We start from the raw sequence: 26,908 nt of genomic DNA, 5'->3' as shown, positions 1-26,908 counted from the left end.
GTTGAATGAAACAAATATTTTTGTGAATACATTTATTCCATTACATTTTATCACAACAAGTTAAAAACCATCTAAATTGATAGATGTCACAAATTACAATACAACCCAAACGTTTTCTGACAGAGTTAAGTACAGTGACGGTATTTTTTAGTGTTACAGAAATTATCATCTTGATTTTAACATCAAACATAAACATTTAGTGAAGTTGGAGAATAGGTTAGAATAGACATAAAATAAGTCCCAATCCTCGTCGTGAGATCATCGTTGTTGAGTTTATCCCCTGTATTAGTTAGGTTTTCAATTTGATTAGAGAATAAGGCTCTTCAAAATCACTCTTGTAAACGTGACTTTTTTTTTTAAATGTCTAGCAATCATTTCCTTTTATATGAAAAACTCTCCATCGAAATATTAGCATACCAATACAATCACACATTGCCATTCATTAACTTTTTGTGCTAAACTTGTGCTCATTCTCCCGCATTACTTGCTCATGGACTTGTTAAAGCTCATAGCTGCGCGCAGTTTCTTTCTGATTCTTGGCGAAGACCAGCGTGAACCGCTCATCATTCGTCCGCAACCCAGTGTCAGCAGGCCCTTTCCATCGCCGGTGGAAACCCCTTCGTCTACGTCGTCTGCTTCCGTTTTGATCTCCATTTTCTGAAGAAAAATATACAAATAAGATTAAAGTATAGCGCGTCTCCATCGTATTAACGGAAAGGGGAAGCATGGTAATTTACCTGTACGATGAGTCTCAACAGCTGGTGTTGACTGTCCAAAGCGCTCCCAATTTCACGAAGTTTCCGTTTTTGCTTTTCCAATTCCGTTACGATGTAATCCTCGTTGCTGTCCAGAACAAAGTCGATGCCACCTGCCGAATACACTTGCATTAGAGCTCTCGCTGAATATCAAAAAGTCAAAATGAATTACCCTTGCCTTCGTCGGAGAACGGATTGCAGAACCATTTCCTCAGAATCGAGTCCATAAAGCCCAGTTTGCACTTTTTCTCGTTCGGATACTCGATCAGCTCGTTCCGGTCGACCATTTCGAGCCACATCTGGGGCAGCTTGCGCTCCAGCTCGGTGTGCAGCACCACCTGCATGGCCAGCCGCTTGAGCTGGGCGTTCCGACGTACCGACTCGATGTCACCGACCGCCAAACCGATGAGCAGGTTCATCAGCAGAATCGGCATCAGTATCATGAAGAGACCTGCAAGGGGCGACCATCCGGTCAGATGACATTTCGATTAGAGTTATTTTTCGTGAAGAGGGTTGTCACAGTTTATTTTAGGGTTGTCTTTCTTGGAAACAAGAAACAAAACGGACAACTATGCGACTATCGTATGAGTGGGAATCTTACTTAGAATTATAAACGACGGTATGGGATAGGGTAGTTCCGAGCTGTAGTACGGTTGAACGTATGTCCCAAGAAAGTCCATCTCGCCCAGCATCATGGAGAAGGTACGCACCAGTGACATCGGGATTGACGAGAATGATTGGTGGTTCGCTTGATGGCTCTTTATCTGGTGGACGGGGACGGGAAGATTGAAAAACAGGAAATTAGAAACATATACACACGTCACGTCATTTGATTTTCTTTTGATGTAAGGTCAAGCGCACATGTAACAATCGAATAGCTACTAAATACTCCGCGGGCATTGACCTCCCTTGGGAACAACAGGGTCACTTTCTATTTTATTGGCTCCATACATATCTAGAGTTTTTTTTTTTGAAAAGGTCCTATAAACAAAATTTTCATTTTTTGCCTTTTGAGTGTTTTTGAATATCCTGACTCAAGGCAAAAATTAAAAATTTCGTTTATAGGACCTTTTCAAAAAATACTTTAGATACCGTAAACTGGGGTCAATCGGGACACATGGGGCGAATTGGGACAGCAGTTTTAACCATGTTGGAACACAATATTTTGATTTTCCTGGCTGGTTTCGGTTCGAAAAGACTCAGGCCAACAAAATGTGTACATCCATTTCCAAATTTAGAAGCTTTAAGTGCTCTAAAAACTGCTGTCCCTATTCAGACTGTAGTCCCGATTCACCCCAGATTACGGTATTGACTTTAGAGCATTTCTCGAACAAAACCGGAAATTGATTTTAATTGTATTATTTGATCTGGCTCAAATTTTGTGGGTGCCTAAATATTCAAAAATCTATGACTTTTGAAGGAATTTTCTGATCTACTTCGTGTCTTTGGCAAAGTTGTAGGTAATGAGGACTGTTTAGAAAAAAAGTACACGGAAAAAATCTAGCCGATTTTTTAATTAACTTTTTTTTCACTAAAAAATCAATTTCCAAAAATTGGTATTTTTTAATTTTTGATATGTTTTAGGGGAATAAAATTCGCAAGACAAGTATGGTAAAAAATGGCCACCGAGTTATAATTTTTTTTTTAAGTTGTGAATTTTGGAGAAAAAAAATTCTACCTAATTTTTTTGTAAATTTGAATTTGCAATCGACAAGTATTTCACATATTTTTTTGTAAAGTGCCTGGTTTTTAAGATATAGCCACCAAAAGTTTAATTGATTACTGTGATACAGCGGCTTAAAGAAAAATAAATAATAAAATTGAAGTTTTCTAAGTCTAACCCAAACAACTCTCCATTTTCTAATGCCGATGTCTCAGCAACTTATGGTCCGATTTTCAATTTATAAAAAATAAAAAATCGTGTAATTTTCCGATCTTTTCAAAAACAGCTTTTTTTAATTCAGACTAACATTTCAAAAGGGCGTAATATTGAATGTTTGGCCCTTTAAAAAATTTAGTGTTGCTTCAATAATTTTTAAAATATTGTTTTCGAAAAAATCGGAAAAAATATACAAATAGTTCACTGAAATCAAACTTAATGTAAGAGGTTGGTTTGGGCACACACTTAAACTTTTTTTGAAATCTGTTTTAAGGGCATTAAAATATATATTTTCAACTATTATCAAAATAAATTTGAAGATATTTGGTTGTATCCTTGCCGAGATATAGCCATTTTAAGTTAGCAGTTTCAAAAAACGGGTGCCACGATATTTCCACACTGCTTTGACCAAATCGGTTCAAATTTTTTGTGAAGCCTCGTTAAACCGGTCCTGTGTGCATGACGAAGCCCGATTTTCAAAAAGTTTGTTTGAAAAAAAGATAAAAATAATTTTATGTTTTTCATATAAAAAATCGCCAGTTTTTTATTTTTTTATTTTTTTAAAAAGCAAAAATTCAAAATTGGGCTTCGTCATGCACACGAGATATGTCTTGCAAGTCTTCATCTCAAATTTCAGCCAATTTGGCCCATCCCATCTTAAGATATCGTGGCACCCGTAAGTCAACTCGGTGTTCAGAGAAAAACGCTCGCAAAGTTCGATAGTTCGCTTTGCGTATGGAAAAAATTTGAACGTAAATCGTCTCTTACTCAGTTTAATCATGAAATATCTTCATGAAACTTTCAGGAGTGATTGAAAATCATCTTTTAAGTGGATTTACTGAATTTTCTGAAATATGAAATTTTTGATTTTCTACATGTATCAAAAATCAAAATCAATCAAATTATTCGCTCTACAGCATTGCCTTGGCGTTCTCGATTGCGAGATTCCTACTCGAAACTAGGTGTTCGAAGGCTTGATTGTTGAGGCAATTGCAAACCTCTTTTTACACCTTAGCTTCCATCCACCTCGGGATTCGAACTGATGACCTTTGGATTGTTAGTCCAACTGCCTACCAGCGACTCCACCGAGGCAGGACCCAGGGAGACGACTCCTACACCTGAACTGAGCTAACGACCTAACCTCTAGGTTAGACCGGGACCAACATTTACTTCCCTGTCCGACGGAAGGCGTGATCAGACAAATCTCGTCTCAAAATTTGCCACCGGGACCTTCTGGGATCGAACCCAGGCCGACTGGGTGTGAGGCAACCACGCTTGCCCCTACACCACGGTCCCGGCTTCTACATGTATGTAACCCCTTAAGTGACTACATCTTGAAAATGAGTCACTTTATCAAAAAATCTGTTAAGTACTTGTAGATTGCAATTTCAAATTTACATAAAAAATTGAGGTCAAATAATTGTGTGTATGAAATTTCGATTTTTACAAAAATCTCTTTTTTCCAAAAAATGTATCTCGGTGGCAACATTTTTGACCATTCTTCTCTATGGCTCAAATGTTGCGGGTTTTGGTCCCCTAAAACATATAACAAAATCTCGAATATAAATAAAATACCAATTTTGGGAGAATGTTTTTGTGTGAAACAAAAAAATAATTATAAAATCGGCTAGATTTTTTTCCGTGTACCTATTGTTTTCTGAACAGTCCTCATCAATACTTACAACTCTGCCGAAGACACCAAATTGATCAGAAAATTCCTTCGAAAGTTACAGATTTTCGAATATTTTCGTACCATTTTTGTATGGACAGCTGCTAAAATTGTATCGAGACTTCTATGGATGAATCAATGTCACAAAATGGCTTCTTTGGTCATAGGGAAGGCCCCCACAAAGTTTGAGCCAAATAAAAATACAAGAAATAAAAATGTAAAAATCAGCCAATTTCGTAGAGAATTGCTTTTTATCTTTGTACTCTTAGATGTATGTTAAAAATCATTTTTTCAAGACTTTAAATATATTTTTTTAATTTATTTGATTTTATGTTAATTTTCAATAGTTTGTGATGGAAAAGGCTAGATAATTTTTAATAAAAATAATTTCAGAAATAAAATTTAGCAATCTATTGAAAAGTTTCATGAAAAGTTAAAAAAAAACTCTAAGGTTATCAATGATTTGTAAAATTGATGAACATGTAATGTTACGATACAAGTGCCTAAAATTTAACGCATGATTCAACTCGCGACATTAAACCTACGATAATTTTATTACCTTCGAGAGTAGAATGTAAAACGAAAGTCCAAACGCAATTATCAGAATAGAGAACACCGTTAGCACCTTTATCAGCGTCTGCAGGATTTCCAGGAACATGACGACGTAGAGACCAACCTGTCGGTAGAGGGAGGGGAAAATGTTACTGAAAATATGTACGCTGTTTCCGTTGTGCCACCTTGCAACTAGTTCACAAAACAACACCGACGCGTTTATAAATTTGGATTGGGATCGAAATTCAATTATGCGATTATGTTTAAAATATTTACATCCATGTTCAAACCATCGGCACCAACCTGATCGAATCTCTGCAGAAAGAGGAGCAAATTAAACCACGAGAGGAACACGGTCACGGATGCCGCGGAAAAGTTGCCACTTTCGCAGCGTCCCTGGACAAACATTGGCCAAATCATGACCAGCGCGGAAAAGTACAGCAGCCATGAGATCAGGTTGATGGGCTCGATTAGGTAGTGCCATTTCTGTTGATACGCTTGGAGAATCTCGCGCATGGCGTTGCCGAGAATGTACACGATTATTCCGATTCCGGAAACGAACGTTGTGGTCGAAACGGTCATGTGGCTTTCCACGCGCAGGTTGGAGTCGTTTTGGCCAGTGTTGTATGATGGGTTGTAGTGTTTGTACCGGGCTGCCATCGTCACCGGAGCTAGCGAATCCTGCTCTGAGGATTCTTCCGCCGCCGGGGTAGTTTGCTGATGAGTAGCAGAAGAAACAAAATTAATGGTTCTACTGTGGAAGCACTAGGGTGGTCCACATTTGCTCATGCAAAGACAACCCTAGTGTATTCTCATGCTATCAGGTGTCATCCGAGTTCACTGGAAAGAAAGAGTCAACAAGCTTACATTGAGTTGAGACGTGTCGTTGTTCATCAGCTGAGCAGCAAATAGAGTCACGAAAAACAGGAACACGCTGTAGAACAAAAGATTCGCCAGATGGAAGTACTTCCCGTACGAGTTCCACTTCATCTGCAGATATTTCTGACTAAGGGGATGAGCTAGCAGTTCGACGCGTCCGTGGGCCACCATTGCCTTTGGGGAGAGAGATTGAAAAATGAGCAAGCATCCTGACAACTCTGGGTAGAACGGTAAGGTTAACGAGTTATAAAATCGACCGAAATTTGCAAAATATGTTCAGATTTCCTCGAGTCGAAAAAACAGCTCGTTACCCTTATTGGCATTTCACCAGCAAGACCACACGGGAAATAAATAAAAATTGAAGTGAGTTTGCAAGCGTGTAAGTTAAAAAAATGTGCTTTGAGGAAAATTATAAAAAGCAGAATATAACATACATACACCTATTACAAAATGCCTTAGTGATAGTAAAAAAGTTTCGGTGCCAGCATGAAGAAAAACCTTACTTTTTGTAAACACAGAAATATCAAAAGCACCGGAAAAATGTCAAATAGTCACAACTGGAAAACAATAGTACACACAAACCCAACACCCACACCTACACACACTCACACACACAAACTAGAGGTCCACTCACATTGACCACGTGGAGCGGCGTTTGGCGCCAGTTTGGATCATTTAGAGCTTTTCTAATCTTTTCCACTTCTTCTTTTGATTTTTGGTACGCGTGGAAGGAATACTTGATCTGTGAAGCGTGTGGAGGAGAGTGAGAAAATTTGTGATGATAAAAACAAGCGACAGGTAATTTTTCCACGGCGGAAGTTCGGAAGTCATTCGTTGTCGTCGTCGTCGTCATTGGAGAAGCCGTCTAGGTGTGGAAATGCTGCCGTCGGGGATTGCGATGTGTGTTGATGGTTTGTATCGTCGCACAGCTTTAAAGCTACAGGGAACGATTTCTTGGAACGAAAATAGCGGATTTGTGATACACAAGACCAGCGGATTTTAAGCTGGTATCAGAAAGAAACGAAACGATGAATGTGTCGTTAAATACTGAAAATTTAAAAATCACCATTTTCAGACACCCCTCTCACATGTCAAAACATTTCTTCCCTAAGTGGGTTACGTAATAATTGAATTAAGACACGAATTAAGAAGAAATGTGCTAAATTTAAAGTTGTGTTATATATTTAGAATACATCGATTTTTTTTAAATGAAAAAAAAAACCCTAAAAATGTATTTAAAAACTTTATAGCGTTTTTTAGTCTTTAAGAAGATTATTTAGAAGCAGCGATGGAATAATCATCATCAAAAGAAATTCTTTTAATGTTCATCAAGAGAAAAAATCCGAAGGGAGCATGGCTCTCCTCTCTCGCGAACGGAAGATCGGTATAAGGAATCTTAAAAAAATCATCATCTTGATTATTCGGCGGAACATCTTTTTCACTGCTACACTTACAAATGTAATGTCACTCGGCGAAAAATGATCTGTCACATTTTGTAGATGGGCAATGTGTGTAAATAAAGTGAAATAAACGATTTTAAGTTGCGCTGACCAGGAAATTCACAAAAAATCATCAGCAGATTGATTTTCTTTGAGAATTTCGCGTGATTCGGCTCTTCTCTTTTTCACGGGTGAAGAAAGTTCGCAAGCGAAAATGTTTGTTTTGCGATTATTCCAGCCTTGCTTAGAATATACTTAATCAAAAAGAAATTTTTCTTAATGGTACAGACTTTTTCCTTTGTTTGGAGAGTCAGGAACTATATTTGAGGACTATTTTAACGTGATGGAAATTGGCTTTATTTGACATAAGTAATGGATAGTTCGACGCCAACATTTCAAAAAGCATCATGTACACACCATCCTTTTTGAGAAAAACGCATTTGATTGCTGAGCATCCATTTTCAATTCCCATTTAAATATAAATGCAAAATAAGATGTTCTAATGATAACAAACGATGAACAACGTTGCTTTTATTGATACTTGATCATCCAAATTCAATAAAACATTATTTCCGTAATTTTATTTGAGAAAAACAATCATAACTTCTTTTGAAATCACCAACGTCTATATCACCCTGCTGTCATTGAGGGGGACGCTTTGTTATGATTCGTTTTTCTTCGCCGAATGTACATGGCGCTTTGTTCATGATGCTTTTTTTTTTCGTCACGAGGTTCATGTAGTCTTTTATTTGACAGGTTGACAGGGCTATATAAACAGGGACTGCTGATGGCAGAGATTTTGTTTATGTTACATTATTTGAAATCATGATTAAACAGACTTTACTGAAGTAACTTATACTCATTTTTGGTGGAGAGTTAGCATATTAGGAGTATTTTCAGAATATGCAACAACCCAGAAAGTGTCAAAATGTACATGATGCCTTTTGAAATGGTACCGTCGAGTTGGCAACATTTCGGTTAAGGGTGCACAGCAATCATGGAAGTTTTTGTCTTCTTATTCCTAAATTGTCAAAGTTACGGCCCCAATCCTGCAAAAATCTGATTTTATAAATAGTCAAACTTTGTTGAAAATTAATGTGTAGACAGTACTCTAGGGGATGAATAAAAAATGTATCGATAGTTCCCGTAGTTTTGATGACACTAAAAATTTATGTAACAAAAATCTGGATGCAAATTGCTCTGGTTAATGTGCACTGTTAAAAAAAAATTCAAAAATTATTTTATTATTTTCTTCTGAACATTTAAAGATTTTCATAGGTTGCCTTCCATATCCGGATTCGCAAATATCACAATATTTTTTTCATTTTTTTTTAAATCAAATTAACAAATAGTGCTGATATCAAGTAAAATATATTGATCAGTGGGATTCTCCTATAAATGCAAAACCAAACACAGCAATAAATCTATTGTTGAGCACAATGTCAGTGAACTTGTCGAGAGGTAATAGCTTAATTCCCGCAGCACTCGTTATCATCAAACTCCTATTTGACAATCATTAGGCCAACCCTCAATGCTACTAAAACAAAAACCGAAAACCGGATATCGATTCAAGTACTGATTGGTAATAAAATGACTGTCAAACAATACAAAAATTGCCATGCAATAGCGATTATTTGCTCGAGATAATATCAAAACGATAAGAGATACGAGAGTAGCATGCATGCAGTTCGACCAGCCGGATGTCCGCACACTTACGTTCAGTGCCGGCAGGGGAATCGGCTTCGAAATCTGGACGGCCTCCCCCGTTCGGGAGTCCATCTGAGCGTACATGGTGGGACATTGAAGACAGCTAAAGGAGTACTTAATCTGGGAGGGGTTTTGTATTTTGAGTACAGCGTCTGGTTTGGTATATTGAGCTTTGGATAGATTAAAATGACCAACTTACGTAAAAACTCTTGGAATCCTTCTTGCAGTTTGCCTTCGTAATGCAATTGTCCTGAACGGCCTCGAAGACTCGTGGCATGGAGGCTATTAGAGCTAGTGTGACACAAGGGTGTTTGTCGGATTTGAGCGCCATTATTTCAGCGGACCGTTCTTCGTGGGTCGCCATGGCCAGGGCAGCCTCTGGATATTTGTAGTAGATCGCGTAGTCAATCGCGTTCATATCCATGTAGTTGTGGAGCAGTTTGCAGCCGAGGTTTAGTAGCAGCACCACGGCACTTGGTCTGTTCTCCATCGTTGCGAGATGCAGTGCGGTGTTCTGGAAGGAATTTGGGGATTAGTTGGGGGTCGTGTTCGTGTTATCAAGTGTCTTACTCCATCTTTGTCAACTTGGTCCAACAGGTGAGAATGAACAGAATGTAGCAATTCGATGGTTTGCGTGTATCCAGACATTGCCGCCAAGTGAAGCGGGTTTCGTCCGTTGTGATCCCTGTGGAGAAGTGCTCCCCGGTTTAGCAATAACTGAACAACTCTCGTATGACCCTCTTTGGACGCGATGTGCAGTGGAGTCAGTCCTTCGCCGTCACTTTCGTTGATGATGAAGGTTCCCTTTTCCGAGTCCAGGAGCTGACGAACCGTGTTGAATCGTCCGTAGCGAGCAGCAAAGTGCAGTGGACTTTCGTTGTTGTTGTTCTTTAGGTTGATGCAGGCACCCAACTGGATAAGATTCTCCAGTGAACGGATGTGCCCTTCGCGACTTGCATAATGCAACGGTGAGCAACCTGTGTCGTCCTTCTCGTTCATCAACTGTAAGAGATACTTTTCCGATTGGGTGGTGGACACTTGCTTGGCGAATTCATCCAACCGGCCACCGTTCATAATGACCAAGTGGAGGACATTTCTGGAGTTGACATCCTTCAGTTCTATGTTGGCCCCTAAACGAATGAGAATCATCACAGTGCGCCATCCAGCCCTGGACGCGGACAACAGCAGAGGGGACCGGTTTTCCTTATCCAACGCGTTGATGTCCGCTCCCTCCTGGACCAGGTACTCGACAATCTCTGGATGGTCAAAATTGGCGGCACAATGCAGGGGAGTCATCTTCTGAATATCAGTACAGTTCAAACTGATGCGTTTCTCCAACGGTTGCATCATAAACATAAGTTTCACGATGTCAATCGCTCCCTATTTAAAAAATAATACTCATTAAATTCCCAACCCAACTCAATACCCCAAACAGGATGTCCTACCTGAGCTGCAGCCAAGTGTACCGGCGTGGAAAGATCGTGCTGCTGGGTGGAGATTTTCGCACCTGACTTCATGCAAAGCTCGACCGCCTTGATATCGCCCCCGTGCACCGCCGAGTGGAGCGGAACGTTTCCCTCCGAGTCGTAGAACGAAATCATTTCCTCCCGAGTGCATCCCTTCGACTCACCCCACTGGAAGAACACTTCCATCGTTTTTGAGCTGGCATTTTTCGCCGCCTCGTGAATGGGATAATAGCCATTGTTGCACGGTTTCCGCGGCGAAGCTCCAAACTCCGAAATCTGATTTTGTCAAAAATAATCACAATAGAATTACGCCCACGAATGACAAACTTAAAATCAGAAATAGCTCACCAAAATCCGAGCGCATTCCTCGTTGTCGTAGATAGCCGCCAGATGCAGTGCTGTACGACCATGCTCTCCGCCTTGCTGGATATCGAAGACGTCCCGGTACTTTCCCATCACCTGCAGTCCCTTAACTTTGTTAAGCTCGGTGGCCAAGTGGACGGGCGCTAGTTTTTTGTCGTTCAAAATGTTGGTCGCTACCGGTCTGAAAAAATGGTTTATATTTTCGTGTGTTTCAACATATTTTGCTATACATTCCCAAAAAAGGTGCTTGACTTCATCATATTAGAAAAACGTAATCTCTCCCGTTCAAGGACCGAAGTGGAAATCCTAGTCAACGTCGAGGGCAGTGAAGTTCAGGGTCAGGTCAGGTGAAAGTGGAAGCTGAGAAGTGTTAGCTTAGCTGTGCAGTGAGGGTTTTTTATGATATGGAGTAACGTATGAAACTAATTTCCAGTTTGCTACCCACTCATGCTAATCAAAAATCCAAAAACACACTGTTGAGGAATTATTCAGTTATGTTTTGTTAACAATTTGATATCAGATCGTTTACGACCTGCGCGCTTTAAAACATTCTTAAAATAAACTGCAATTTGTCGAAATATACGCAAAATCCATTTCCATTACAAGTAACAACTTTTCTCTCTCCCCCTCATCAAAAATTTGCATCCAGAGCGAAATCGCCAACTTACATTTTCAGCAGAAATTCCAACGCATCCAGCGAATCGTTTTCGACGGCCAAGTGCAGCGGCGTGTTTCCAAACATGTCCTGCTCGTTGAGGTCCCCCCGCTGGGTGTAGATGTAGTTGAGGATGTTGACGCGGTTCCGGGCCGCCGCCTGGTGGGTTGCCGTGCGCCCCCGACTGTCCTTTATCGCGAGCCGGCCGTTGTCTCCCTCGTACAGCCTGACGAACTCCTCCAAGTTGCCCGATTCTGCGGCCTGGGGAGAAATGGCGGGAGAAAGGGAAAGTGGAAATCAGTATCGAATTCTCTACTGAGGTTTTTTTCTGGGAGGTGCGAAAAAGATGAATCGCATTTGAAAGATAAAGTTATTCAAAAAATAAACATTGTTTAAAGGTAATTAATTACGATGAAAAAAAAAACACGACAGGTAAATTTCATACGTACAAATGCAAATTCTTTTATTGAAGGAAATATTGTTTGGACAATGTCAACCCAAGCAATACGCTTCATGATGTGTTTAAATTTTGACTTTAGAGTAGAGAAATAAATTGTGTTCATTCCTGAAGCACATACTGCAACCTACTTACTAGCGGAACTCTGGGCAGTACCTATCCAATTTAATTTAACCTCTTGTTAGATGTTTGCGTGTGGTTTGATGGTTGTGGATTAATTAAAATTTGTAATTATTAATGCAATATACTTGTTAACTATTTCAGAACACACATTTCTGTAGTTTGTTTACACCCATTATAAAAAAAAAAAACTTTACTTAGGTATTTATGAATCAGTGAGTATCGTTACAAAAATCAAAAAAGATCAAATTTTACAATGATCGAAAAATCAATTGAAAAATCACAAGAATAGCTTTCAAATGAAGGTAAAAGCATATCATTTTGTTCATTACCACATCCAGCCATCTACTCCAGCCTTCCATCGGATGGGAGAGTAAAACGTGCAAAAGAGACCACAAAAGACCTGGGGGTTGATAAAGTGGATAGCTATTTTTCCACGATTTGTAAACTGTTCCAATGTCTGTATTTATAATGTTGTTAGAGTATAGTAATTACGCTTATCTTTAAGGCTCCTGAAAGCCTCGGGCAAGTATATTGAAAACCATGTGAGAAGTACCTCTAAGCACGCTAGAAAAGCGGTAAACCCTCTACTGCCCATTTTTTTGTTTTTTTCCGTGTTCATCAGGAGGTCATTTTGAGCAATTTTTGTTCTACTAAAAACTTGCCTTGGTTTATATTTTCCTTGTTTCTTTTTTAGAATTTTTATTAGCATTAATCTAGTTTAGTTTATGGTTGTACCTAATAGTATTGGGCTTATTCTACCACCTCCTATCTTTACCTTTTGCCTATCTAGTTTATTCATGTTGATGTTAATGAACATATGAAAATTGAAAAATGGATTTTTGGCGAATTTTTAGATCAAAGCCCGCCTAAAGGTGGGGTTGGGTTGTAGAGGGTTAAGAAGCTAGTTATGCGTGTTAATAGCGCAGTCATACGAAAATGTGGGTAAAATCGATTATTACTTCAAACCAATGAATGTTTTATACCTAATATTCTTGTTTAAAATAAGACGTGTTCACTAGCGAGCCGAAACTCGTTCAGATATTTTATATTTTCTAAGCCAGCAGAAATTGATATGATCTAGCTTTAATTTTATGATATAAGCAAAAAATCCAGAATCAGAAATAAATTTTGATCTACAGATTTATCGATTAATTCCATTTAAAAACTGGATCAATTGAAATTACAAACCAGAAATTCAACATTTCAATGAAAAAACAGTTTGAAAATTAATTATATACTTGTACAGTTGATATGCAATCAAAAAATGCAAAATAAAAAAAGCGATTTTTTTTGCGGGTTTGTTTCAAGAAAATCCACAATATTTTTTAACTAACCCAAACATGCTACAAATGGTTCTAAACGCAGGGGAATTTGTTTAATATTGATTTCAGTTGTTTACACGTATATTTCCATTTAAAATTTGAACTTTTTTGGAAAAAAGTTTTTTTTTCCCCAACTTTGAGGGGGTGAATCAGTTCAATACGGAGTGTCGGATCGAGGTGCTCTTTGTTACGGTGGGTTCGTATAAGTCCAAGGAAGGTTTTATTTTTTTTTAACTCTAAAACCGATTCTGGAGCATCGGCAAATTGTATGGAAAAAGTTACGTGTTATCAAATTTTAATCACAGGAGGCTGAATAAGCAAAAAGAAATAACGTCAACAAACGAAAAAAAAGGAAGAACGAAGTTTGTTGGGTTAGGCTTGTTTATAATAATTTTTCTGCATCTAATTTCGATATTTTTTCCAATTTTTCAAGCAATCAAACATATTTTTTACTTGTAGGGTAGGGTAGTCATCAATGAGACACTTTTGGTTTTACACTTTCAACGATTTTTCTAATTTTTTCATCGGCATGTTTTAATGAGCTTTTTGTTGCATCATCTTTTTTTTAATGTGTTCTAACATTGACCAAAATATGAGATCGATCCGACATCTACAGCCAGAGTCATTCAACTGTCTCATTGTAGACGCACTTGGCAGGAACAATGAGACAGCTGGGGAACAATGAGACACTCTACGAAAATCAACATTTTTCTAGTAAAACATCATGTTTTCGTAATGTTCCATTGCAGGTGACTTGCCTTGAACATTTTAGAACAATTTTGCCAACATGAAACTTTTATTAACAAAAGTTACACTAAAAAGTATTTAAATTTTGTAAAATCCATATATTAATACCAAATATCTTTGTATTTTTGGTTAAATGAAGTTTAAACTCTATAAATATGCCAAAAATCACTTTTAATTCAAGTTTTGAAAGTTTTTCATCGATTTTGAAAAGTTTAATGAAGAAAAATCAAAGTGTCTCATTGTTACCCATGGGCTGAAATGAGTGGGGAACAATGAGACAGCCCTGGATTCTGGGTATATTCTACATTTTGGCCAAATCTAATGAAAAGACATTGTAGCCCAACTCAATCCCTATGGAACGTCGAAAGAAATTTGAAGAAATATTAGTTTTGGTGTAAATGGCAGCCTACGTGCGAAAAAGTATTTTTGTCCATAATTTACTTTTACACCCCAGAATCAAACATTTATGAATAACTTTTCTAGGGAGCGTCCATAACCAAAGCCACTATTATGGCAGACGTGTATCCAGTAGACACACTTTTCCCCCAAATATGAGCCTGGTTGGTTGAAACTACGACTTGTTAGAGCCATTTTATCATTGTTCCCCGTGTCTCATTGATGACTACTCTACCCTAACAGTGTTTTAATTGATTTCAAATTCTTAAAATTCTTTTTAGAAAATTCATAGCTTCATACAAAACCAAAAAGCTATGAATATTTTCAATCATTGATTAAATATATTTCTGTTTTTATTTTTAAAAATAATATTTAAAGGCCATTAAACTCAAAGCTTCAAAAAGCTGTTTGAAAATGTACAATTGCTCATAAGAGAAATTCTATAATGTTCGCAAAATTAAGCGGAATTTATTGTTCTCCGAAAAATATTGCTACTGTTGCTACGACACAAAAAATAATGTATCTTTCCTTCTATGAACAAATGCTTACAACCCGAGCAAATCAATTTTTAGGATATCAATTCAGGATTAAGATAAGGGAATTACGTTCACTTTATGTGCTCTAAAAACAAACAATTTTACCTTGAAAAAAAATTTTTTTTAAGGTCAAAGTCATTTTTACGTTACAAAGTTTAAATTTCAAACTCCAGTGTTTCAAAATCATATGCAAATCTAAACGCACCAGCTAAAAAAACAAAAAAAAACAGAATTTCAGTAGAATGGAATGGATATATAACACCAAAAAAAATACCATAAATCAATATTATGACAGTTTGTCTTTTCAGGTTTTTTTTTTATTTTATTCTTTTCGGTGAGAAAACTGAGATTCATCGAAAAAAAAAATTAAACAGCCTATAGTTGAATGATTCTTGAGGCTGGGAAAAGGATTGAAATGAATGTTATAACACTGTAGTTGAAATATTAAATCTATAGCAATTTAAAGAGTTTTTATATACAGCTCTTGTAACCTTTCTGAAATTTGTCATTGGATTTCAAGTAGGATTTTTTCTTACAATGTTTTCCATGCTTTAAAAAAAATAAAATGTGTAAATGATTTATAATCTAATGATCGAATAACTCTTTTAAGAAACAGTATTAACCAACCTCTAGAAGATGTTCAGGATTAATCCGAGTACTGGGTTGCAGCCGAAGAACTCGACTCCAGGTGGCCGGTATCTTTAGTGGAGTTGCTATACTCAACGGATGATTTGGATTTGTGCGATAGTTACGAAACATCTGTCTGATTGATTTCCGGTTAATCATTGTAACAGATAGATATCAAATTCTGTTATTTTCAATGCTCGAGATAACACCTGATATGGACGACGGTTACCGTGGACGTTGTTACACAATTGCACTATCATATCGCACAGTTTATTCCTTATGTTGTACCTTGCTGTTATTGAACACAGTCACTTTCACTCAAAGTCCAGTCAACGTCCTCTCTTTGAAATTTATGATTACTACCGACCTATACGAAGCCACCAAAGTCCTAGCTAAATCAATTAATTTTCAATTTATAAAACCCGTGGTCCGACAGCTGACTGTATTCGTAATCGAAGCCTGGGCTTGCAACGTGAGCGGGAAAATTTCATTTGATCTTTATTCGATTCTGGTCGATTGGCCAATTAAATGAGCATCACAGAATACAGTTGAGTTTCATCTTCAACGAGAAATTGACCGCCTTCCCGAAGCATTTAATCCTCACTGAACAAAATGTTTTAAAGGAGAATGGGCGAATTTGGTCCAAGAATGTACACGAACGGGACCAACTTTTTTCGAAAGATCTCGCCGAGACATGAAAAAAAGTCTTCTGGACAAACTCTCTAAACCCCGGGGTTCAAAAGTTACATGCTGTTGAAGTTTGAGCATTTTGAGTAAAAATATACAAAAAATCGCATTTTTGCCATTTCTAAAATCATTTATAAAATCTCTGTTTCATTATGGATTTCGATTTTTTTTGACTTCATTCGACGCGTATCAGCAAAAACTATAAATTCTGATATGTCTTAGCATGAGTGAAACATGATTTCTCTTGTTTTTATCCGTTTGAACCGTTTGTGCAAGAGGCATCCCATAGAAACAAGTCGAAACTTCAAGGTTTTGAAACCGGATCCGACCCAGACTGCTTCAGTGAGTATGAAAGGCTTCAGTGCAATGTTGTAACAACTTATTGGGATGGTCTGAGTCATCCGAGAACTCCTTGGAGTTAAGACCGGTGAGTCTACCGCCGTAACAAGCAATATGTCGGCGGTTTTTGAACACTGATCATACCTGCATGGCTTCAGTGAGTATGGTAGACTACTATGCTGATGTGTTGGAGTGTCCTGGGTTCTCCTAGGACTCCCTGGAGTTAAGATCTGTGGGTCTACTACCGTAACAAGCAAAATGTCGACCGGTTTTGACAACGGAACATACCCGCATAGCTTCAGTGAGTGTTGTAGACTACTTTGCTAATATGTTAGGATGTCCTGGGTCATTCAAGGACTCCCTGGAGTTATGATCTGTGGAGCTACAGCCGTAACAAGCAAGAGGTCGACGGTTTTTGACCCCGGAACATACCCGCATAGCTTCAGTCAGTATGGTAGACTGCTTTGTTAATGTGTTGGGATGTCTTTGGTCATCCTAGGACTCCCTGGAGTTATGGCAAAAATGCGATTTTTTGTATATTTTTACTCAAAATGCTCAAACTTCAACAGCATGTAACTTTTGAACCCCGGGGTTTAGAGAGTTTGTCCAGAAGACTTTTTTCATGTCTCGGCGAGATCTTTCGAAAAAAGTTGGTCCCGTTCGTGTACATCCTTGGACCAGCTCCCATACAAATTTGCCCATTCTCCTTTATGTATGAATTTATTTCAACCCTCTTCTTATTAATAATATGGTTCTTGTGTAATATTTTAAAAGTAGCAAAATAAAAAAAAACAATATGGCTATAAGCAAATATTAACACCTAAACTCCCAAGCTAACAAAAATGGTGAAAATTGGTTTGAGATTTTTACTTTTTTCACTATCTCGAAAGTAAGGCGATAACGTCATTAACTGTTCAATTACACAGTAGAATATTGTTTTATTTTGGAAGATGTAATTTTGAAATGCTGAATATTACCTCTTTTATGATGTAATTTTACCTCAATTAAGACTGAATTTGTGACATTTCGTCAGAAAAGTCCAAAAAAGGTAAAGTTACAATTTTTTAGAGGTAAGATTACACCAGAGCCGTACCTTGGGTCCACGGCGCCCTTGGCGAAGCATCAATTTGGCGCCCTACCCAAAATTACAAGCATTTTGATAAACTGATGTTATTTTTCAATGATTGCTTCAATTACTTTTGATTTTATAATTGCAATTGGAGACCTTGTGATGGTTAAAAAACGAAACACAGTATTTTTATTGTTTTATTTTTCAAATTGATTTGAGATAGGTTGAATTGAAAATTTATTGTAGGAATTAAGTTGGCTGAATATTTTCTCAGATTTCATAAAATCGATAATAATAGCAGGGTTTTGTTTTTTTAAGTTTATTTTTCAGATAAATGCACAGAATTGATACTCAATCCTGATGAGTTTTCATTTCGGTGTTATTAGATAAAGAAAAATCCTTCTTAAAAATTATAAAAATAATAATAAGTATAATTTTTCAACTTGCAGCGGCAGAACCAAATTTCGTCAAAATTAATTAATGATCATTCAAAATCCAGCGCAATTCATGATGAAACTTATTTTAATGATAATAATTATAGCATTATATTTGGTGAAAAATATGAAGATAAGTAATTTTTTGTTATAGATTCGCCCATACTGGGCGTCCGGAATATATATATATATATATATTTTTTTTTTTGTTAAATTATGTTGTTCTTTGTTTTTTTTCATTGAAATTTTTCAAATTTATTTTTAATTCATTAAATTAAATTCCATATTCTAGAAAATTGTTTGTTTTTTAACAAAGCTGTATGAATATTTCCTAACCTTGATAAAATATTATTTGTTTGTCTTTACCTGAAACTATTTTTTCTAAAAATAAAGTTCTAAATAGTTTCTCATTATCAGAGCTTTTAAGACGTTTAAAAAAGTAAATGTGTAAATTTTGGCGAAATAACACTTGAACAGTAGCATGGCTCACGGATATATGAAAAAGACAAAAATGTTTAATTTCTAGTGCCTCAAATGGAATTTAAAAGTACTATAGCCTCAGAAACTATCCTGAAATTTTGAGCGCATTTGGTTAATGTTAAGTTGTTAAGTCTTAAATAAATTTAATTAATTTATTTTTCACCTTTTAACTCATCTTCGAGAAAGTTTTCCTATACCCTATGATTTTTTTCTCAAATTAAAGGTTTCTTATAGGTTTTGAACCGGGGAACAACTTTGTACAACATCACACATTTTTAGAGCACGTTATATTTTTTCCATATGTATGTATGTATGTATGATCCCCATACCCGCAGGCAACTTGGTCCTGGAACACATGTGAGCGCTAGGTGAACAATTCGATCATCTTTTACTCCGTAATCTGTACACCCACGTGCATAAGTTTTTTTGCACGAATTTTAATGCTACAAATACCGGCGCATAGATCAAAATGGTTTCCCTTTTCCCTCCCCAAGCGCCGAAAATTTGTAGCGGTGTGAGACACTTTGCATAGACGCCCTTGCTCCCATCACGTCACTGAGGGTATGGAGCGACGAGAAATTAATAAGCATGCCCCCCTAGTCGAACCTTCATTAGAGAAGCAGGCAATCCACAACTCACAGCGAACGACCAAGGGAACACCCTACCGCGTATATAGTAAGATTGGCGTGGTTGGTCTTTAATGAGTTGTAAATATGTTAGAATATATGAAGAGTTGCCTGTATTAAAATGGAAAGCTCTCACCAAGTGAAATAGTCTTCATGTTTTGCTGAACATCAAATCTTGCTAAAACTTAGTGCACCGAAAAAACATCTGCAAACTTGTTTTCTTGAGTTGCTAAAATGGATAGAAAACAGCATCAAAAACAACAAAAATAAAATAAAATGAAGCAGGAAGGCATAGTTTTGCACATAATAGAGAATGAACATTTTGAGGAAATCAACATTTGGTACAAAAAAAATATAAAAATATGACAGCATACTTAATTCCTAAGTAGAATAGACTGAAATACTCAAGTATCATCATCAAAATTAATAAAATAATAAGATACAAAAAGGATATAATAATTTAAGCAAAATGAAGATTTTTTAGTCGTTCATTAGTACAAAGATGGATAGGAAAAGAAATTATTTACAAAAGGAATCGCAGAAGTTTTCAAAGTTTTATAATCAGAAACTTTGAACAGATTTTATTAAAACCATAAAAATCATCAAACATAAAACACATTTACAATACCTCAATTAATTCTTAAATATTTGATGAATTCATCAAGCAGCATACAGTTTCTGAATTAATTACTCGGTGCATTTTTAACATTTATTTTAATATAAAAAAAACCAAATCGAAGTAATCATGTTTTTTTTCTACTGTCACTAATATTCTTAAATCTATATTGATTGTGTAAATGTCATTTTTCAATTTAGAAAATCTATGAAATTAAAAAAAGGCATATTTTTCTTTGAAAGGGTGTAGCAGCACTGAATTAAGTGTGGGCTTAAAATGCTCTATCATTTTAGAGAGAACTTAAGCTATTTCTTGCACAAATTAGATTTAGGAACGTAAAAAATCACTGAAAAGTGAAATTATTATTTCAATGAATAACAAGGTAGCCATGAGTTTCGGGAAAAAGTACGTTGCCATGACATTGACAGCAGCAACTTCAAATATTTTTTTTCTGTTATGTAATTAATACATGAACACTAAATAAGGACCCAAAATGGAAAGAGCTCACCGGGATAGGACAACACGACCCAAAACAGCCGCTCTACCGCTCCAGAATTTCCACCAACAGCTTCTAAAGGCTCTGCTTCTTAGTAGAGGACATTTTCTTCTGTTTTCCTTGCGTTGAGGCAAAGCTTCATCAAATAACTCTAATTCACAAAATCACAATTTCCACTTTTATGGAACCTAGATGTGTTCCAGTACAAAAACCCTGAGCCCCAGAAACACTCCGAGCCGAAAACCGAAGATGTGCCCCAGCACGTTATATTTTTTCCATACTTCAAAAAATATCCTGTATTTTTTCAGGATCAATTTCTAGCGCTTTGCGATGTTTTACAAAGTTGTTCCTTGGATCAAAATCCGGTTTAGAGAAACCAAACAAAAATTATGAATTTCAATGCTACAATCTAGAGTTTTTTAAGGTTAAAAATATTTATTTTTAGCTTTTTGGATGTTTCTAAATACCTCTGATTCAAGGCGGTTTGAAAAACACCCAAAAAGCAAAAAAATCTAAATTTTGTTTATAGGATTCCTTAAAAAAAAAATCTAGAAATAATTCCTATTTTAAAGGAGTTCAAAATATGACAACAACGTGAAAATAACATACAGTTGGACAATATTTTAGTCTGGAAACTTTATTGTATAACGGTCCAAACTTTAACGCTGTATTAATTTTGAAAAGCTCATCTATAACTCCTTGATCTTTCTGCCACTTCAGCGCCCTGCCTCTGACAAAATAAATTTAGCATTAAATGTAAATTTTCAAGAACACTTCGGTAGAAATATTCATACAATTGATTTTGACGCTCCTAAATCATTTTTTTATTATATGTTAAACCAAATTATCTAGTAATTTGTAGTTATACTTTATATTTTGCCGCCCTTTCTCTTTTAAATACCTAATGAGGATGTTATAACTGACATTAAAAATAAGTACAATCACCGATTTCGGCGCCCCCCAAGGGCTGGCGCCCTTGGCGGTCGCCAACTGCGCCAACCCCTAGGTACGGCGCTGGATTACACATATTTTTAGAAATGTACCGCTTCCCAAGTGTAATATATATTACCATGATTTTTTTTTTCAATTGTTAGATTTAAATAATACAATTTACAGAATTATTTAAAAACCCGTAATCGCAGTTTTTTCAGCAGCTTTGTAAGAGTGCAAAAAAACAGGGTTTTAAAAATATTTTTAGAACTGAAATAGAGGACATACAGCAAACAAGTCCGTAGACATAAGAAATTGTCGGTAAAGTATCGATAATTACCTAGATTACTTTACACTTATTCAGTGATTTTTTGGCAAACTTTCTGGTGCTCAGAAAAAAGTTGAATTTTGGAAGGTTGAAAATTTGGTTGGTTGAATATTACCTCTTTTTGAGGAATATTACCTAAAAATGTGTAAAAATATGAATCTGATAAAAATTCATCACAAACTGATAAAAATTCACAAATTCCTGATGTAAAATCTATCATTTTTTTGACATAAAATCTGTCACCATTTCCTGATGAATATTACCATCATTTTTTTGGTGTGTTCATGTTTTCGTTATCAAAATGTTTGACAAGGACTGTTTAAATGTTATATTTTGGCGTGAAGTTGACTTCTGTGATTCATTTTTAATCCAATTCTAAGACACAGATTATAAAACTAACAACCGTTTGAGCTCGATTGATCACTATCACTTATCAAAAATCACTAATCCTTTGATCACTTGCAGCACTCTTGCTCTCCACAAAACCCCCCTTCCATCCACACTTGAGGTTAATATCCTTTGGGGGAAAGCGATGGTCACACCGCTTTACAGATAAATATCCATTCTGGTCAAAGTTAGTCACACGCGTCACGTTATGCCGCCACCGTAACTGTTATTAATTCCACCGCGTTCCGAGATAAACTGAAGATCTACGATCCGCGAATGGCTGTTTTTATAGCTTTTCATTGCTCCTGTGAGGTGGTGAGCCAAATCTCGGCTCCCGGCGTTTTCCCGAACGATACCGATGACGACGACAGGATACGGTTGGTCTCGGTTCTCTTGAAATAGTGAATCTCTCAAACGACGGTTGTGGCGACATGGTAGCAGCTACAATTACGGTGAGAGCCACCATTTGGTGGAGAAATAGAACATTGTGTTGACGAGATGCTATTGGTAGGGGAGAGATGTAACTAAGTTGGTATTCCTTGCTAAAATATTGTTCAAAAAACGTCAGAAACTTTGTTGGCATCGTTTGGTCAATAATGGCCAAATATTCTTAGTTTGTTTTTCAAGGGCTGGGAAGATCAGAGGCTAGGCAGAGGCAAACGCCACAGAGAGAGGTCCAAAAATGAAGTTTAGATTCGATTTTCCAAAATTTTGATGTGCTGTCAAACACAGAAAAAAAATATGGTAATATTCATCAGGAAATGGTGACAGATTTTGTGACAAAAAAAAAGTGTAATATTGCATCAGGAATTGGTGAATTTTCATCAGTTTCTGATGAATATTCATCAGGTCACACTTTTATACTTTTTTTGAGTAATATTACTCAAAGAATGAGTAATATTCAACCAACCAAATTTTCAACATTCCAAAATTCAACTTTTTTTTTGCTGTGCATCTGGATTGTGTTCTTTTATTAGGTTAAATATTGTTTTCTAAATGAAAATTAAATATTAAGCTATCTAAATATTGATGTTCCACTTTTTTAAAAGTATAAGAGAAATTCTCCACGGAATCCTCAACTAAGTTATGTTTCTAATTGAATTTTATTATTTTTAAATTCGACCAAAGCTCAAAAAAGGCAAACACATGCGATTTTTCAGAGAATAACGTAAGATTTTCTAAGCTTTTCATTGAAATTGTCGATTTTTCGCTGAGCGTTACGCTGTTCATCAATATTGCCTATGTTTTTTTTAAAACAATTTCATGTTTGGTCAACGTAAGTGGGTAATTCTCTACCAACTCACACGAAATCGGGAAAAGTTGCCCCGACCCCTCTTCGATTTGCGTGAAACTTTGTCCTAAGGGGTAACTTTTGTCCCTGATCACGAATCCGAGGTCCGTTTTTTGATATCTCGTGACGGAGGGGCAGTACGACCCCTTCCATTTTTGAACATGCGAAAAAAGAGGTGTTTTTCAATAATTTGCAGCCTGAAACGGTGATGAGATAGAAATTTGGTGTCAAAGGGACTTTTATGTAAAATTAGACGCCCGATTTGATGGCGTACTCAGAATTCCGAAAAAACGTATTTTTCATCGATAAAAACACTAAAAAAGTTTAAAAAATTCTCCCATTTTCCGTTACTTGACTGTAAAATTTTTTGTAACATGTCATTTTATGGGAAATTTAATGCACTTTTCGAATCTACATTGACTCAGAAGGGTCATTTTTTCATTTAGAACAAAAAATTTCATTTTAAAATTTCGTGTTTTTTCTAACTTTGCAGGGTTATTTTTTAGAGAGTAACATTGTTGCACAAAGTTGTAGAGCAGACAATTACAAAAATTTTGATATATAGACATAAGGGGTTTGCATATATATATATAACCATCACGAGTTATTGCGATTCTACGATTTTTTTTTTGAAAAAGTTACTTTTTGCGTTTCTCTTTGTTTCGTTGTCCGTGTCTGTCGCGGGTACCATGAACGGCCATGATCGATAACGACCAACTTTTTCAAAACTTTTTTTCGTAAAATCGCGATAACTCGTGATGTTTATGAGCAAACCCCTTATGTCTACATATCAAAATTTTTGTAATTGTCTGCTCTACAACTTTGTAGAACATTGTTACACTCTAAAAATTAACCCTGCAAAGTTAGAAAAAACACGAAATTTTAAAATGAAAAAAGTTGTTCTTAATCAAAAAATGACCCTTCTGGGTCAATGTGGATTGAATTTCCTATAAAATAACATGACATTACAGTTCAGTAACGGAAAATGGCAGAATTTTAAAAACTTTTTTAGTGTTTTTTTCGATGTAAAATACGTTTTTTTGGAATTCTGAGTATGCTATCAAATCGGGCGTCTAATTTTACATAAAAGTCCTTTTGACACCAAATTTCTATCTCATCACCGTTTCAGGCTGCAAATTATTGAAAAACACCTCTTTTTTCACATGTTCAAAAATGGAAGGGGTCGTACCGCCCCTCCGTCACGAGATATCAAAAAAAATGGACCTCGGATTCGTGATCAGGGACAAAAGTTATCCCTTAGGACAAAGTTTCACGCAAATCGAAGAGGGGTCGGGGCAACTGCTGTGTGAGTTGGCGGAGAATTACCCTTTTTATAAATCATCCAAAATTGTATTAAACAAATCAAGACGGTGGGGGGGGGGGGGCGACTAAAAAATAAATTTGATGATTCAAATCATTCTAAAAAAAACCATGTTCAAAAAAAACATCAAGCTTGCTCTCCTTCCCCTAAACCAGTGAGATATTTAAGAGCAGCTGAGAGAAAACGTGCAACGTGAGTTGTTTTATTTGAAAATACTATGCTTAGAAGAACCGCGATTTTTTTCGAAAAAAAGGCAAGTTATGATTAACAATACTAATTGATTGATTTAATTTACTGAAGGATTATTAATGTGGATCGATTTTGTACCCATTTGTAGTGTATATAATTGTCAATTGCCATGAAAATATTTTCTTATTGCAAATAGCTTTTTAAAAACCATGTGCTGATCATACTTAAACTGAATAAGAATTGATTGATAATAATGAAAATGATTGATAGACCTAACAAATATTTGGGATGGAGCCATGACCTCTCTCACAAATAAAAAAAGATAACTCGACGGTAACATTTCAAAAGGCATCATGTACATTTTGACACTTTCTGGTTTATTGCATATTCTAAAAGTACTCCTAATAAGCTACCTCTCCACCAAAAATGAGCAAAAGTTACTTCAGTAAAGTCTGTTTAATCATGATTTTAAATAAAGTAACATAAACAAAAGCTCTGCCATCAGCAGTCCCTGTTTATATAGCCCTGTCAACCTGTCAAACAAAAGACTACATGAACCTCGTGACGGAAAAAAAGCTACATGAACAAAGCGCCATGTACATTCGGCGAAGAGAAACGAATCATAACAAAGCGCCTCCCTCAATGACAGCAGGGTGATATCGACGTTGGTGATTTCAAAAGGAGTTATGTTTGTTTTACTCAAATAAAATTACGAAAATGATGTTTTATTGAATTTGGATGGTCAAGTATCAATAAAAGCAACGTTTTTCATCATTTGTTATCATTAGAACATCTTATTTTGCTTTTATATTAAAATGGGAATTGAAAATGGATGCTCAACATTCAAATGTGTTTTTCTCAAAACGCAAGGTTTGTACATGATGCTTTTTGAAATGTTGGCGTCGAACTTTCCACTCACCCGAAGTATCCTGTAAGGACTCTCGCTCAGCAGGCACACTTCGTGCTCCGCCGGTTGCGACAGGATGGACTGCAGCTCACTGTTTTCGACTTGGTCCATGTTGTCGGCCTTGCTGCCGTGAAGAATGTTTCCGCCGGTTTTCCGCAGCTTGGCCAGCAACCAATTCTGTGTTCGCGGAGACAAAACGAGCAAAAAAAAAAAAAGAGCAAAAAGGATCCCCAATGTAGCCAAATCTTTTTTTCTAGGCCCACTCTTTAAGTAGAAAGCACTTTTCTGCCTTCATTCATGAATCTCACTCCGAAATGTGGCGCACTGTGAAGGTCATCCTCTTCCGCCGGAGAGTCGCACACGCCCAGGGTACTGTCCGGCTCGTCGGAAGTGGCGGTTGTTCTAGCGCTGTGACACAGGTACAGCGGAGTTGGCATGGCGCTAGTAGCGATTCTTCCGTGGGGGGTTGGTCATGACTTTGTTGGCACTCTGTGGGGCTTCCGATGTCCCTTTGTTGGGTTGTAATTAGTTTTCTAACGCACTCATTTGCGACTGGATTGAACTATAACTGAAATATTTCAACTTTTTCTTCCTCTGTATAGATAAATATTTAAAAATTGCTTCGAAATTAAATCCCAACACTTACTATAGAAACGCCGTTAACATGGCAGCCTTGAGCAGCCAACAATTTTCCTACTGGAAATACATCTTTAAAATCCGATATAAATTTCATGTTTTCATGTGTTTTTCTTCATACTTATTTCACACTAGAATTCACAATTTAACACTAGCGGAAGTTCACTCCGTTGCGTAAAGATTTGATCTGATTTAGTTTTCATGTTCAGCCAATGAACAATGAAAGTGTATTCCATATTATCAAGTTAAAATTCAAAATCCAAAGATAGCTATAATAGCTAAATATCTTCAGCACTTCAATCTTTAATCTTCAAAAAGAAGATTATATCTGTGATTGTAACGCAACAACTTGCTTATTACCGTAGTAGAAGTAACTAGCTGCAATTATGCTTTTAAAAATTTGATATTGAATCACTTCTGGCTTGATAACAAAATTACCTTTTAGCATGGGTTGTTAAAATAATCTGATACACTTGAAGCGTGTATGTGATTTTTTTTATTATTTTGCCTCTTTTTTTCTCATACAAATAAACAAGTTTTAAAACAATGGGTTAATCGATTCGCGAATAAATTATTTTTCAATTAATTGGCATAATTAAT

At 36.5% G+C, this 26,908-nt stretch overlaps 1 protein-coding gene across 6 annotated transcripts; it reads right to left on the bottom strand.

Moving 5' to 3' along the window:
• Positions 1-74: 74 nt before the first annotated feature.
• Positions 75-26,266, bottom strand: LOC6033563 (transient receptor potential cation channel subfamily A member 1). Of its 6 annotated transcripts, XM_038264771.1 has the most exons (16): positions 25,981-26,266; positions 25,685-25,849; positions 11,378-11,625; positions 10,695-10,890; positions 10,326-10,622; positions 9,451-10,260; positions 9,080-9,394; positions 8,890-9,000; positions 6,369-6,476; positions 5,723-5,908; positions 5,159-5,572; positions 4,863-4,979; positions 1,357-1,519; positions 928-1,206; positions 738-868; positions 75-657 (listed from the first exon to the last, which is right to left on the bottom strand). In XM_038264771.1, the coding sequence occupies exons 1-16, from the start codon at positions 26,107-26,109 to the stop codon at positions 481-483; spliced, it is 3,846 nt and encodes a 1,281-aa protein (XP_038120699.1). In that variant the 5' UTR covers positions 26,110-26,266; the 3' UTR covers positions 75-480. The 6 variants fall into 6 exon arrangements, with proteins under 6 accessions (XP_038120699.1, XP_038120694.1, XP_038120695.1 ...); XM_038264766.1 differs by lacking the exon at positions 6,369-6,476; XM_038264767.1 differs by lacking the exon at positions 8,890-9,000 and having other exon boundaries at positions 481-657; positions 25,981-26,109.
• Between the last annotated feature and the right edge of the window lie 642 nt (positions 26,267-26,908).

Source organism: Culex quinquefasciatus, chromosome 3, assembly GCF_015732765.1.
Source record: "Culex quinquefasciatus strain JHB chromosome 3, VPISU_Cqui_1.0_pri_paternal, whole genome shotgun sequence".
Classification (NCBI taxonomy): domain Eukaryota; kingdom Metazoa; phylum Arthropoda; class Insecta; order Diptera; family Culicidae; genus Culex; species Culex quinquefasciatus.
Note: the sequence above shows the minus strand (reverse complement) of the source record. Positions and strands in the feature narration are given on the sequence as shown.

Excerpts from the sequence above, each read along its gene's own strand:
- LOC6033563 (XM_038264771.1), bottom strand. The coding sequence starts at position 26,109 with ATGCCAACTCCGCTGTACCTGTGTCACAGCGCTAGAACAACCGCCACT. Across the intron at positions 5,909-6,368 it reads CGCCGCTCCACGTGGTCAAT|GCAATGGTGGCCCACGGACG; the intron begins GTGAGTGGACCT and ends CTCTCCCCAAAG. Across the intron at positions 1,207-1,356 it reads ACCGTCGTTTATAATTCTAA|GTCTCTTCATGATACTGATG; the intron begins GTAAGATTCCCA and ends CGCCCCTTGCAG.